Source organism: Anomalospiza imberbis, chromosome 4 (genome assembly GCF_031753505.1).
Source record: "Anomalospiza imberbis isolate Cuckoo-Finch-1a 21T00152 chromosome 4, ASM3175350v1, whole genome shotgun sequence".
Lineage (NCBI taxonomy): Eukaryota > Metazoa > Chordata > Aves > Passeriformes > Viduidae > Anomalospiza > Anomalospiza imberbis.
Genome location: NC_089684.1, coordinates 52,278,426 through 52,293,300, shown reverse-complemented (window position 1 = coordinate 52,293,300; position 14,875 = coordinate 52,278,426). Strand labels below are relative to the sequence as shown.

Here is a 14,875-nt window from a genome sequence, read left to right as displayed (position 1 = left end):
AGTCTTTCCTGAGCATGAAGCTGAAACGAGATGCCCACGTTTCTTCACAATCTCAGACTCTGCCCCAGTTAAAACCAGGCAAGCAAAAATGCTGTGTCCATAGAATGAACATGTTGCAATTAATTTTGAATGACAAACACACATAATTCTATCTGCTGGCAGTGTTTTTTTTTCCCCTCCATTATCATAAAGAAGTATATTTAAATGTGGTGGGTGTTTTTTCCCAGCATATCATTGTTAGGGTACAGGATTTCTCATGGCCTGAGGTGAATTTTTTTTGGTGGGTGCCCTTTGTTAAAGTGATGGCAGCATTTTACTGCTGTGAATAAGATTACTGCTTATACTCTGTCAGTTGTCTCATCTGTCACTGCCTCTTCTAAACTTATCCCATCTGTCAATGCCTTTCTGACAAAAACTCCTCAAAGCAAAAAACCCAAAGAAATACGTAAGCCTTACAATAGGGAATCAAATCATGCATTGCCTTTAATATTTTCTGAAGTTTAAAATAATTTTAAGTTTAAATTAGTTTCAATTTACATGCACACACACTTCATAATTACTTTTACTTACCAGTTTGGAGACTCTGCCCTCTATGCACTTTCAAAGACCCAGAAGCTGCCATGACAGAAGCACCACCTGTTTTCAAAGACACAGATTCACATTAAATCTAAATACCTGTTTCATTTTTAGTAGATGTTTCTGAAAAAAAATATAGAAAAAAATAAAACAAAAAGCAAAGAATTGCAAGTCAGTGTTCTTAATTTAGCCATTTTTTTAAATTGTTGCTAAATTCTTTATCCTGAGTTTGTGGCATTAAAATCTAATTTTGTTGTTTCTTTGTTTAGAGAGAAAGGATGCCTTCTATAAAACCTAAGGATGCTGTCCCTCCCTGTTTGTGGTGAGTACTACCTTCCTCACAGGGAAAGCTGTCTTGAGCTAAGAAGTAAAATGGCAACGAGAATGGTGTTGGGAGATGCCTTTATAATCTAATGTAGCTTTAGCAACAACACAAAGTTTAAAGTGTTCATTAAAATCTGGTCAGAGTGGATCCAAAACCTATCTAAGTGAATGAGAAAACTGCCACACTTCAGCAGTCCACCAGCCACGTTTAGACATGGATGCAGCAGGCCAGAGGCAAGGGAATGCAAGGGATCTGGTCCATGGGGATTGAATCCAGGTTCTTGTGAAACACCCTCCCAGTGTTCCAGGCATGGACACCCCAGATGGCACAGCCAGCCTCCTTTCCCCAGCCTCATTCTGGCCAGCAGGAAGCTGCATTGGGGAAATTTGAGGACACAAGAGCCATCAGCTCAGAAACCTGCAGGGTGGTACCCCTGCAGTGTGGCTTGTCTGCACACACACGTTCCTCCTTTAAGCAGCAAGCTCAGCAGCATCATCCCCACTGCTGGCTGCGGGGTTACCTCACCCCACCCAGCCCTGAATCTCTGCTCTCTGCTGGGCCACTGTGGACACTCAGAGAGCTGAGTGGCATCTGCTTCCCGGCATGAATAAGTGTGAGGGAGCTGCTGGCGCGGTAGATGGAGCTGGGCAGGGAGCGGGTGGCAGGCGCTGGGTGTGGGTAACCCTGCCAGGGGTGCCAGGGCGGCTCTGCCAAGCGCTGCAGCCTGCTGGGCTCACATGGGAATTAGCACTCTGCTAAGCTGATGAATAGTCTCTGAGCAGGTGAGACACTGCTCTGCAAGTTGTTTTTAAAATTGCGTCCAAAAATTACCACAGCTCTTACGCAACATGAAGAAATTCTGCAAGATAAATATTCTGAAATATCTACGAAAGCTGTACGGCCCGGCAATCTAAAGAAAATGGCAATTTTTAATTTTTATTTTCCTCCTGTATAAAGTACACATACAATTTTAATTCTAAATCTAAGGGTTTCCAAGCTTGCAAAATTAATCCTAGTTTTATAAAATTAATCTAAAAAGCCGCTCATTATTTCACTTAATGAGGACAATGGATTAAAACAATAGTAAAAAACTATTTCAAAAGGGCACAACTGAACTAAAGCCTTTAATTTGTTGTCTTTATGTACATGAAAGCATATATAGGGTAATCTAAGGCTACAAAATTCAGTTTTAAAGTATGCCATACTGAGAATCTGGTTTTGTATTTTAACAAATGAGGTCAGATTGTAGAACCGTTACAGAGTGTGGAACTCTGGTGAGGACTTAACAACTAAAAATGTTATTTGGAATTTTTTTTTTTTACCAAGACTGCTGATAAAAATAAATGCAAAAATAGGACAGCCCCAGGCTAGCTGATTTACTTATATTTTCACTTTAATTCATCTTCCTTTTTCTCATATCAGTGCATCCTCTCTCTGCATTTTAAACATCAGAATATATTTTATGAAGCCAAAAGCCTCCCTTTACTTTGAAGAAAGATTAGAGCTTTATGCTAATTTCAGCATCATCACAAAACTAGTGTGGGGTTGGGTTTTTTATTCCCTAGAAAACTTATTGCAATTCAGCAGAAATTATTCCAGTGGCATTGTGGATTCTTAAGCAATATTTTTAGGATCTGTGGAGAACACTCAGGACAGGAAAGGAGATTTAAAACAATAAGATATTCCAATCCATTTATGGTCAAGTTTAAATTTTCCCATTCAGAGCTTATTTAAAAGAACAATGCTAATGTTTCAGGATTTGACCTGTTGCATTTTCCTCATTTTCAAATCTGGCAACTAACAAATATTTACATAGTCAAATCTCTCAGGGAATTTTTTTGAAGCTTTGAACTTCATCATATAAACACATGTCAACAGAGATCAACCTAGATATTTTCTTCCTTCTTCTTTTCAGCTACTGAATAAACTGGTTTGTTTCTTATTCATGAATTCTAAGATAATACTTGCAAAAAACAAGTTAGCAAGATAAATTTCTGAGCAAAAAAAGTATCCAGCAGGAGACAGACGCTCCCTTCCATTATTCTTCTCATTTTACAAGGGATTGTTAAGAATATTTTTATTCAGTTTCCTCTGCCATTTAGGTCTGTATGGCTGACTCACTCAAGTCTTTCTCAGAACTGAGTATCTCATCAAGACAGTTACTTCTGTTCTACTCTCCTCAATGTGTAAGAGGAAGAAGGTAATCAAAATGTGACAAAATTAAAATAATTTGAAGGATATTTTGAATTCTGACATTTGATTAGGCTCAAAAGTTTAATGTAGCTCAGTGAAGACAACAGCTATTTTAAATATGTTCTAACTTTATAGTTATTACTTTATGCCCATTCTTCAAAAATAAGGAGAGTTCACAGCACATGTGCTACAAGAGCGAGCCATGAAAAAAAAGAAAAAAACCAAACAAGAGGGAAGATGGAATATAAACTATAAACTGAGCCCAGACAGTTTACATTTTCAAATCTCCTGACCTATCATTGCATGACCAGTGAGGAGACACACACAGCCCTGCGCTGCATTTACCAAGTGATCGCTTCTCTACTGTCCAGCCTCTTCTAGGGGTAGGTCACAAACTCTTCAGCTCTGGGCTATTGAGTTTCCTGACAAGGAGTCAGGACCGAAGAAAACACCACATTCTGTGATAAAACCCTGCTTCTTGCTGAATTAAAACTACCTTTATTATGAAGAACTTTGACCCACTCACCCAAGCAACATTCCCATCTCCTCCTCTGAAAACAGATACCTTGCTTGAAAGAGCATCCAAATGCTAAAGCAACTGATTGGCAGGAGGAACCCTGCAAGAGCACCAGGAGGTTGCTTCATGTAAATGTAACAGGAGACTTCCTGCTCCTGAATATTTGCCCTACAAAACCTCCCTGTTCATTCTCTTTGATTTTCAAAGTAATTTCATGTATTTTCTGCTATACAAATGGCATTATCTGCAAGACATAAAAGCTGAAGGGGATACTTAAAAATGCTTACTAGCTCTACAGATTTCTTCATATTCAGAAATGCCTCCTGTCTCTCTAACAGGCAACTTTAAAAGTAGTAGAATCTCTCAAAATTAAAAATGCATTCAAGCACTCTGTTCAAATATTGCTCCTCAAAGATGTCTATTTAGTTTGTGCAAAAAATAACAGAGGACCTTACTACCTCTAGCAATTATTCATCTTCCCATGCTGTGGGCCATTCCAGCCCAACCACCTATCCTTAAAAATGCAAAAGCATTGAGCTAGAATTATTTCCTGTGCCAGGAAATTAAGTGTCTGGGTTTTTTTTGAAAAACACACCTTCAAAGATGCTTTACATACATTTAATTCAAAAATCTTCATACATGTGAAGCTCAGGATCTATACTGGCTAGGGATGAAGGTCACACACAAAACCAAAATTTTTTTCTAAAATTTGAAATAATCACTATATGGGCAAATAAGGCCCTCACCTTTGTGTTCTATAAGACTTCTCCAGATTTCAGTGTCAGAGAAGGCATGGGGAAGCAAATAATGAATAAATAAAGGACAGGACTAGAGGGTTACTGTGGCACAGACTCACCACTTTTGTCACCCCCAGTGATCCCCAGTACAGAGAACAGGATCTGCTGGATCTGTTCAGCCCAGAGGACAAAACAGCAGCATTGGGAACATTCACTGACATGGTTTCCCCACAGTTTTCTTTCCCCCCTGGGAAAAGACCTCTCTTAATTCAGACAGTCACCAAGGCCAACATTTAGTTTGTAAATGCAATATGCATTTTAATAAGTTTCCTTTTTCCGAGCTCCTATATTTCTTCCCCTTACAGAATTATTTTAAGTGGACTTGTAGAATAAAGAAGGACCAAGAAAGAGCATGCCATATTGTGGCAGGGTTTCATTAATCAATTTCTCATTAGAATGATGCTTTTCTATTACAGTGTTTAGCCCTATAAGGTATGACATGACATATCTATGGTGGACACTGTTCAACACACAGTCCTTCACTGGCTCAATAAAAATATCAGAGTGCACTTGGTCTTCCTACATCTAAAGAGCTGACAGCACAAATCCTGAAAAAAAAAAGAGAATTGTAAATTGTTTTCAGCCTAAGCAATTATAACCACCCAGATTCTTCTTTCTCATTGCTCTGAATTAATTCCTTAAAAGCTGACTCCTAAGCTTGGAATAAAAGTATCATGCTGCATAGGTATGCAATAAAAATATTTTAAAATGCACAAAAAAGCACCTAGTTTTCCATTAGAAAAGCTAAGCTGTCAGACAGCTGACTTTGTTTTCAGCACCTGTTATATACATAATTTTATTCTTTCTGCTTGTCTGTCTGCCTTGAGTCCCTATCAAACTGAGAAAAATCTAATAGAGATACAGTGTTCATAATCAGCATTCAGGTGATATCTTAGCTGAATTCCAATCCACGGCATTGTTTTATGTGTATTCCTTAATTCATCCCCTCAGAACATCTCCCATCAAGCCTTGTGTAGGTTTGGTATTGCAAGCAAAGGGGCTGTCAGAGAGCAAGACTGTCTGCTGCAATGACAATGAATTTCCTCCTGTGGAGTAAGGGGGGAAATGGAAAAGAAGAGAGATAATTTACAAGTCAAAAAGCAAAACTGAAAGTGCACTTCTTCCCTGGGAGCATATTTGTTACTCGTCCATTCAACTGCTGGTTTTTGCGAAGCCAGAGCTCATGGCACAGGGGTGCAGGGCGATCAGGGACGTTTAATTTGAGTGTTGAAATCCTCTGGGCTGGGCCAGGCCCATGGGAATGCCCAGGCAAGCAGCTCCCCTGTGAGAATTGGGAAAGGATGAAAGTTTCTGAAATATGGTGCATAGAGCTGGCATGAAATGCCTTCTCCAGGGACTGCAGTGTCACTAAGCACTTCTGCAAGCTATTCCAGCTCCCAGCCTCCCTTCTCTAAATAGGAGTCTTGGGATTCAGTCTGCTCAGCTCATTTGGAAGGGGTTGGCAGCTAAGGACAGAAATAGTGGCATTTCCCTAAGGACAAAAATAGTGACATTTCCCCTCCACACAAAACAGCCTCATGGTTTAAACATCATTCATAAAAGAAGATTGCTGTGACAGACTTCTATTCAACTGAGAAAATACAAATATTTTGAAGGAAATCATTTGTCCCTATGAGTAAGAGCTGGAGGTTCCTTATCTAAAGTGTTGCAATGGAATAGAAAGGAGAACAAGATTAAATTAAGAGGCCTAAATTACAATGAGAAACAGCACAAGTGCTAGGAAATACATTGTAAATATAAGAATAGCAGAGGACTTTGGATGATTCAAGGTGGATTAAGGATTCTCACTGCAGAACTAAACAAACATCTGTCAGACATACACAGAAGAACATCCAAACATCAGGGCAGAGACTCTCACTAGACAACTGCTTCAGTCCTATTTTTCCTACAGTGCTTTGGTTTATAGTACCAGAACGACAGTGAAGATAATGGCAAGCTCTTCAGCTCACCATTCTGTGAAGGAATGTGCAGTCTATTGTTTCACCTCCCAGCAGAGAATGTGGATCTTATTCACAATCCCTTAACTCAAAGCACGTAAGCAGTTCCTGGGAAAAAGCCCTACCTACTTATCTCTGAAATTGCAACCACCAGACCAAGCTGCAGGATTTCTTAAGCAGTCACGAGAGTCTCTGAACAGGTCCCATGAGAACGGCTCACACAAAGTGTACCAAACTGAGGTGTCTCCAGAATCCAGCAGTCTCAGGAAATCTGAATCATATTTTTCAACCTCTATCCTGTCATGGTATTTTGAGGTCCATCATAACTATAAATGCAGTCTATTATACTTAAGAGCACACATTCACACATCATACAACTCCAAAGAATCCCTTACCTTTATCTGTAGTATAAAGTTATGGTAATAATGGGAACATTTTCCTCCTACAAACTCAAGTAATCTAATTCAGTCTCTCTTTCTAATCAATATTTACAAAGTTATTTATAACAAAGGCAACCAAATTATTAAAACCAGAATTAAATTATTCACCCCAACTTGTTTTTTTCCATCTAATAATACAACTTAGAATTGTTGCCGTATTTAGAACACTTTTCTCTTTGCCATTAGAATGAAACACAATTCTCTAAAGTTGCTGAGTCTGTTGCTCAGCATACCTAACTAAAAGGAGAAAGAGAATACCCACATCCCCTACCAATAAACTGACAAATACACAAACAATTGATTAGTGACTGTTTAATTCCATGTCTTGCTACAGAACCGAGACATTCAAGAGCAAAAATATTGCACAGAACATGTGGGCACCTGTAGCCCAGGAAGAAATGTGTTTGCATTCTACAGTGTATTGGAATGAAAATATGATAAAAAAAGAAATGTGTTTTTGAGTGAACTGCTACACTAGGAAATCTTATATCTGGGTATTGGGTATGTACAATCATCCATGCTAGCAGAGGTATTTGCCATGTATATGCACAATACAGGTTTTGAAAGTAGTTATCTCAAATTAGTGTGCCTCTATTTTATTCTCAACAATGGATAATGTTCTCTCACAATAGAGAACCACAGACAAATTCAGTTTCTTTAGTCCAAATGCAGTTCCTTTAGTCAAATAAAACAGTGTGAATGACTGCTCAGCACCCTGGGACCTTCCGTTAATATTTTAGATTAAATATTCAAAAGCTACACAACTATTCTGAAAGCTTTGCAATGCCAAGTTCAATTATACTTAAAATTTCACCCATATAAAAGAGAAAACTTTAATATGAAATAATAGTAATAATAATAATTTTTAAAAATTAAATGAAATATCTAAGGATAATAAAAATGCAATGGGACACAGAAAACTTCAGCTCCTTTTGTATTCTGAAAAATAGTTTTAACATTGAAGAATAAAATTGTACTGGTATATTGGAACATTTGAGAGGTGAAACCCCACAAATAAAATTTCACTCACTGGCTTTAGATGCTGCATTTGTCTTAAACATTTATATTTTTCCTGCAAGAGTTATTTTCATAAACTATATTTTTCCAGTGTACCAGACAATAAAATACACCTGCTCAAACTTCTTCAGTCTTGTATCTTCTCTTTCTGTTGATATAAAAATCTGTCCTGTATTTCTGCAGTTCCAATTTTCTTCATGATAGTTTTATCAAACAGCTAAATCCCTCTTATGCATGAATAGTCTGAGATTAAGTATTTTGTCAGATGTTGTTTGCACCCAAAATTAGCTTGACACTAAAATTAATACAGAAATAACATTGTGCCCACCACATGCAGCAGAAGTTTCCCTGTATTTACACACACTTGAATCATGAGTGTTCTGCTTTCCTTCGTTTGAGTGGAGGACTAGAAACTTGAGTACCAGAGGGAAAGATAAAATTAATGATCCAATTTGGGCTTCTACTTACACCTCTATAAATCAAGAGTAATTCCACTGACTTGAGTGGAATAACTAGCAACAAGATCCGCTAAATGCTTCTGGATTTCCTCCTGCTAAGGCAGACGAAGGAAGGAGTTAATTTTAACCTCCTCCAGAGACACCTCCTGATCCCGAGTATCTTACTGGATTTGTTCACACAAGAATCCATCAGTTACACTGCTTTATGTATTGGCCAAGGTTTTTTCAAGTAGTAAAGAAACCCAAGCACAAAGAGCTGTTCCATGTCTATTGGAGGTGGGCATCTTATGAACTTTAATGGATCTGATGAATTAGCAGGTAAACTATTTAAGGAATAGAAAGGCATTTAAGATACTAACCAAATTCTTTGCACAGAACTCTCCAAGGTCTAACCCAGAGAGTAATCACACAAAACTAAATGCTTATGAAATGTTTTCCTTGAAGTAAATTATAATTCAAAGGTGCCAGACCAGTTTGGCTGCATTAGACAGGGAACTCAAGTGATCAACACATTCTGCTGATAGAGAGGTTCACAATGCAGGATGGTCAGTGCCTCTGCATAAATTATCTTTCCACGCCAGACACTCAGTGTCCTCTCATTAGTGATTTTGTTGGTCAATCAATAGTTTCACTGACACAAGAGAAGCATCTCCCAGTTGCTTCTGGTAAAGATTCATTCCCCTGATTTCATGTTATTTAGGAAACTGGCTATACACACTGAACATATAAATCATGTTTGCCTTTGGTGCTGATATAGCCTAAAAATAAAAAATTGTTCTTTGAACGTGTAAGTAGAAAAGGCACTAAACAGCTTTTTAAAGACTTTAACAACTTTTAACCTCTTCAGATTAACAAAAGACAGGGGAAAACAAATATATTAAACTTTTTAACCAAGGTTATTACAGATTACAATGTATTTCATAATTGCAAGTCATGAATTGCAGCAGCAAAACCAACCATGAATAGGACACCTCTCAATATAGTATTTAGTTCTGCTTCCATAAATCTTTTGTTTCTCTTATCACAATTTGAGACTTAAACATCATTGTTAAATAAAATAAATAACTAAATGGCTCCTACCTGATATAGCTGGTAAGACTCCAGACTGTAATACTGCTGTTCCCTAAAGAAAACAGAAAGTTTTAGAATGAAGAATCTTTACAAGAAGCAGAAACTTGACAAAATACAGAAGGTATATAAAAGTAGAAGGGAGGGGAGGAAATCAGAAATGTGGCCAAGATTTCATTTGTTAAAAAAAAAAAAATCCCACAGCATTTCAGAAAATATTAGATTATACTTGACAAAGATGCAAAAATACCAACAGAAGTTTGATGTGTGAAATTACAACATATGTGGGACACAGTTAAAGTATTATTGAAATTATAGGAAAGATAACAAATCAGATAAGATCAAACAAGAATCAGCTTTGATTAGATAAAGAAATGAGCCTAAGATAATAAAAAAATAAAAGCAGTGTTTTGTTATTGAGTGATTTTTTCAGTCTTTAAGATTGTCTTCATTTCCCTTTTCAGTTCATTATATTCTATTATTTCTGCAACTCTGAGGCCTCCTGCTGCAGTCCTCTGTAAGGCAGAGGCTTCACCAACAGTGGCAACAGCAAAGGCAACACAGCAGAAAGAACAATAGAGAGATGTAAAAGCTACCTTTTATAATTCTACAAAACACAGCAAAAACACACTTTTGCCTGTAGGAGAACTTTTTAAATTATTATGGCATGATGTACAAATGTAAGTGCATGGTTTCCAAATGCAGAACATACTGCAGATCTCAACCCACCCTGTGATTACATCAAAGGAGAAAAGGGGTAAGTGACCTCACTCAAATAGTATGCTTTTGTTACACCTGCTATGATACTCAGACAAAAACTAACATGATTACCTAAGGCCTGCATGCCTCATAGTATTACTCCTAAATATAAGTTAAATATCCTCATATAAACATATCATCTTTTGTCTGTGGCCCAGGAGCTGAGTGCTGGGGTCTGTGATGCCTGGCTGCTGGCTGCAGCCGCCCCACCAGTACAACACCACGGTAAGCAGATACGCACCATCCGTGAATCACACACCAGGAGCTGCATGGCCAGGGCTATTTTAGCTCTGGTGCTGATCTGGCTGCTGTCAGATGACATTCATTTTTTATGTTCTGCTTCCAAATGTCTTGGGTAGAGTTCAATGACTGATGTTAGGAGAACCCAGTGCTTTGATATGCTGGGTCATTATTCGTAGATTAGCTCGGTTGCCCTAAAGAGCTAAATAGAACTTAAGTCTGGCATTTCTTTCTGTGTGTACAAATAACCACCATGGCACATAATCCTTTTCACAATCAAAATGGGGTTTTCTTTCCCCCCTTCTGTGTATATTTGGAATATCTTTGCCTTCCTCTCACCTTTTTTTTTTTCTTTTAAAGTTTCATTTTATTATATTCAAACTTTCAGTCACTTTAAGTTTCATTAAAAATGTGATTGATCACACCAGTTCTCATAAAAAAAAAAATCAGCAGTTAAAAATACTGTCCCATAGGAAGAGGAGCAGGCCTACCCATCTCTATACAACTTTTCAGTGATTACATACCTAATCCTGGTCTGGAGCTGCTTATGGGAGTTTTAGTCTTTGGGTCCAAGATCAACCCAAAAATCCAGATCATCTGTTAGAGCAAAGATACTGTACTGCACAGTTTCCTGGCTACAGAAGTTTTGCCAGATTCATAGGGACAAAAAGCACCAGAACAGCTCTGTAAGCTCACTTCTGTGGCAGAAAAAGGAGCCAGAAGCTTGCAAGTCAGGTGATAGAAACAAAACAAAACAAAACAAAAAAAAAAAAAAAAACCCAAAAAAAAGAAAATATTGTCTTCAAACAAATTCTTCCTATTATTGATAGCTGATCAATATTAACCAAGCATTTTCACAGAGCCAAAATACTGTTGTTTCCTATTTTGCCTCCTAAAAAGGAGTAACCTACACTTCCAAGAAAAAGCTTCTGTAAGTTTGAATGCTGAGCAGGGTTCCATCATCACTGGCAAGAGGAATGAAATGCCAGTCACCTGATAACTGTGTCAACATTTCAGACACACCTCATCAGCTACAGCTTATGTAATTCCCTCTGTGTATCTTTAGAAAGAAAGCTTTTCTTTCAGCTCATCTAAGTTTGGCAGCTTTTTATAGCTCCATTATTCTGCGCCTACTGAGAGTTAGAGTTCTCAGCACAGGAAACATGAACCTCTTGGAGCAGGTCCAGAGCATGGACAGAAAATGATGGCAGGGCTGGAGCACCTCTCCTTTGAGGAAAGGCTGAGAGAGTCGGGGTTGTCCAGCCTGGAAAAGAGAAGGCTCCAGGGTGAGCTTGGAGCAGCCCTTCAGTACTTACATTATAAGAAAGATGGGGACAGACCTTTTAGCAGACTGTGTTGTGATAGGACAAAAGGTAATGGTTTTAAAATAAAAGAGGATAGATATAGACTGGATATAAAGAATAATTTTTTTTACTATAAGGATGGTGAAATACTGGCACAGGTCACCCAGAGAAGTTGCAGGTGCCCCATTCCTGAAAACATTCAAGATTGGGCTGTATGGGGCTCTGAGGAACCTGACCTAGTGGAAAGTGTCCCTACTCACTGCAGAGGGGTTAAACTAGGTGACCTTTAAAGGCCCCTTCCAGCACAAAATAGCCTGTGTTTTTTAGGTCTCTCTTGCTTTAGTCTGAGCACATATCTGAAGTTTTGCCCTAATCTGAATCCTCAGACTTGAAGAAGAAAGGCTCAACATAAATGAGAGGCTCCCAGATTTGTCTTGTTACAAAACAGGACTTTGTACTTGACAGTAATAGAAGCATTTGCTTTGTGAGATTTTTATTCAGCACATTCCAAAAATGCACTCATAAACAGAGGCTTGATTGCAACATTGGTCAAATGCTTCATTTTTGCAGAGAAGATAGATGATCTAGATTGTTTTTTCTTCTCTCCCTCCCTTTATACCCTTTATTTTAAAGCTATAATACCCTTTATTTTAAAGTAGTAACAAGGCTATGCAAAATATCCAGTTTTTCAAGAGGAAACCATGAAAATAATGACTCAAAATCCCTGAGTCCCTGAAAACCAGGAACTGTGAGCAGACTTCTCCAACAACAAACACTCTGCTGCCTGCTGTGTGTAGCTGGTGGCACGTCATCACAACCCTCTGACTGCTTCACATAGTTTGTGTGTAGAGGGAGGCAGCAGATTACAGTCACATAATATAGTTTATTACAATAAATGAACCATCAGAAACCTCACAAAGGAGCAAAGGGCTCAATGAGAGATCCTAAATGAAGATTTTGAAATTAACATCACAAAGAAATTTTTAAAGTGCTTTTAGAAAATGGAAGATAAAAAGTATGTCTAAAGTTCTGCAAAGCTCAGATATTTCAGCAAAAAGGAACCAGTCCCTAATGAAACTGACAGTTATAGCACCTTTCTTGCAAGGATTAAAGACAATGATTTATTCTATTATTCTTAATCACAGTAAAGTTTAAAGCTTGAATGCTTAGGCTGCCACAAGAAAAACAAAGTTCCCAGGAAAGGTCAATAAATACAGGCACATGGAGCAACCTTTAAAGGTCATCTGCCTTGATGGGCTGTTTCAGCCAGCAGTTGATCAGGTTTAGAGCAAAAGATACAAAATGTTTTAACTCTGTGATCATTCCTAACAACTCCAAGTGAAACAAACTCCTGCCCATAGCATGTTTCATTGGTGCAGGGCTCCAATTTCAGCCACAAACTCCCGATTACTCAGCTTCATCTGTTGCAAGCCAACTGCCACCCTACAGAAAGATTGCTGAAGTCAGTTGACAAACATCTCCACTTGCTCAGCCAAGCCCAAACATCAGCTATTTTATGAGGCATGAAGCTGGCAATTTGAGTGGCACTGGCAAGCCGTGGGCTGTGCCACATTAAAATATACCCCTTAAATTATACCCCTGTGGGATAATCAAGCTCAGCTCATCTAGAAGTTACAGGTCTTGTTTAAAAAGCAAGAGTGAGAAACAACCAAATACAAAAGTATTGTGTAATTCTAGTCCAGATCCATGTTGCTATCTCCTCTCTCTCACGTTTTTTACAGAGGCCTCTGCAGTTGTGATTTTTTATATGCTTTTGTTGAGAGGCATCTCCTGCTCCTTGCTCTGGGCTTCCCAGCTGCCTGCAGTGAGGAGCCTCTTGTCACACAACCATTAACATCAGAACGTGATCATCACCTCCAAAAATGACACAACTTGCCTATAGCATACTCTGAAGCTGTCCACTCGTGGGAGAGAAAGAGAAGTTGGGCTGAGCTCCCTACCACAAAAGCCAGGAGCTGGATCCATCTGCCAGGCAGCAGAAATTCAGATGGTCGAGTCTCAGCTGCAACACTGAAGGATCAAATTTCAAGCTCTGCTACTGATAATATATGAGCCCACGGGGGAACTGACACAGTAACAAGGCACATGATTTGCTCTTGTCTTTTGTTTTTCAAAAGCAGACCTAGAATTACTACAAAGGACAGTCACACTAGGAGTGTGCTGAACAACGGCACTGCAATGCAATTATATGGTCACATACCAGTTTTTCCATGGGACATCTGTTTCCTTCACTGCACGAGAGAGACACACGTGTGGCTACAATCAAGATGGCATGAGCAAGGTAAATCTGTCAATTCCTCAACACCGAGGAGCTTAACTTTTCAACCTAAACAACATCCTTTTAACATCACACACATATCTCCTTATGCACAGAAGGATTCAGACAGAATTCTAGAGGAAGCAGCTATGCAATACCATCCAAGGCATATAAAATACCTGGTGTAAACACATCAGTGATGTTTGTGTCTGTCTCCAGGCATTGCTACAAGCCAAGCTTGCATGCTTGCTAGACAAATATAAATCAGGAGAATGTACAGCTGGCCCAAAGCAGTAACATCACCCCAGGTCGATAGCAAAGTCTGAAGGCACAAAACACCAAACCCTCCTGAACTGTCCCAACAGCATTACCAGCTAGACAGCTTGTGATTACAGAGACATGCTCAAAACTACAAGTTATATGTTATAACTAAAATAAAGACACTCTGCCACCTCCATCAAACTGCGGGTTTGGGTTTGTCTTACCATTTCTTACTAATTTCATAAGGTTTGAGTTTCCTATTTTTTCTCAAAGACTGATATGATGGCTCCAGATCAAACAAAATTATGTAATACTTCTGTGAATTGGAGGGTCTCTCCTCTTTAACCACAGGTAAAATTCAGAAGCACTGGTTTCTATACAGGTAGAAGCACTTGATTATTTCATAGAGATTTTGTAGGGATAAATATTGTGACAATCTGCAGGGAGAGAAGCTGCAGTAGCAAACCCTCTAGGGAGAGCTGTATAAGAAACTCAAATGGAAAGATGGACACTAATGATTATGAATATTGCTGAAGGGATGAGCTCATCTAAGATTCTGAAGAGACCTCACAGGACAAAGATACTGAAATACAGTCAGAGAACACTTCACTCCTGGTTCACGATACAGGAGGACTTTCCACAGCAGGACTAGGCTGAAGAATTCCACCAGCCAGAGGAAATGGC

General features: G+C 38.7%; 1 protein-coding gene across 3 annotated transcripts in view; it reads right to left on the bottom strand.

Moving 5' to 3' along the window:
* The window catches only part of DOK7 (docking protein 7), a 59,232-nt gene that overhangs the window by 7,470 nt on the left and 36,887 nt on the right, over positions 1-14,875 (bottom strand). For all 3 annotated transcript variants that reach the window (XM_068188573.1, XM_068188574.1, XM_068188575.1), the window contains 2 exons: positions 9,362-9,404; positions 571-636 (listed from right to left, as the gene is read on the bottom strand). In XM_068188573.1, coding sequence (XP_068044674.1) covers positions 571-636; positions 9,362-9,404 — 109 coding nt within the window. The remainder of the gene's footprint in view (positions 1-570; positions 637-9,361; positions 9,405-14,875) is intronic.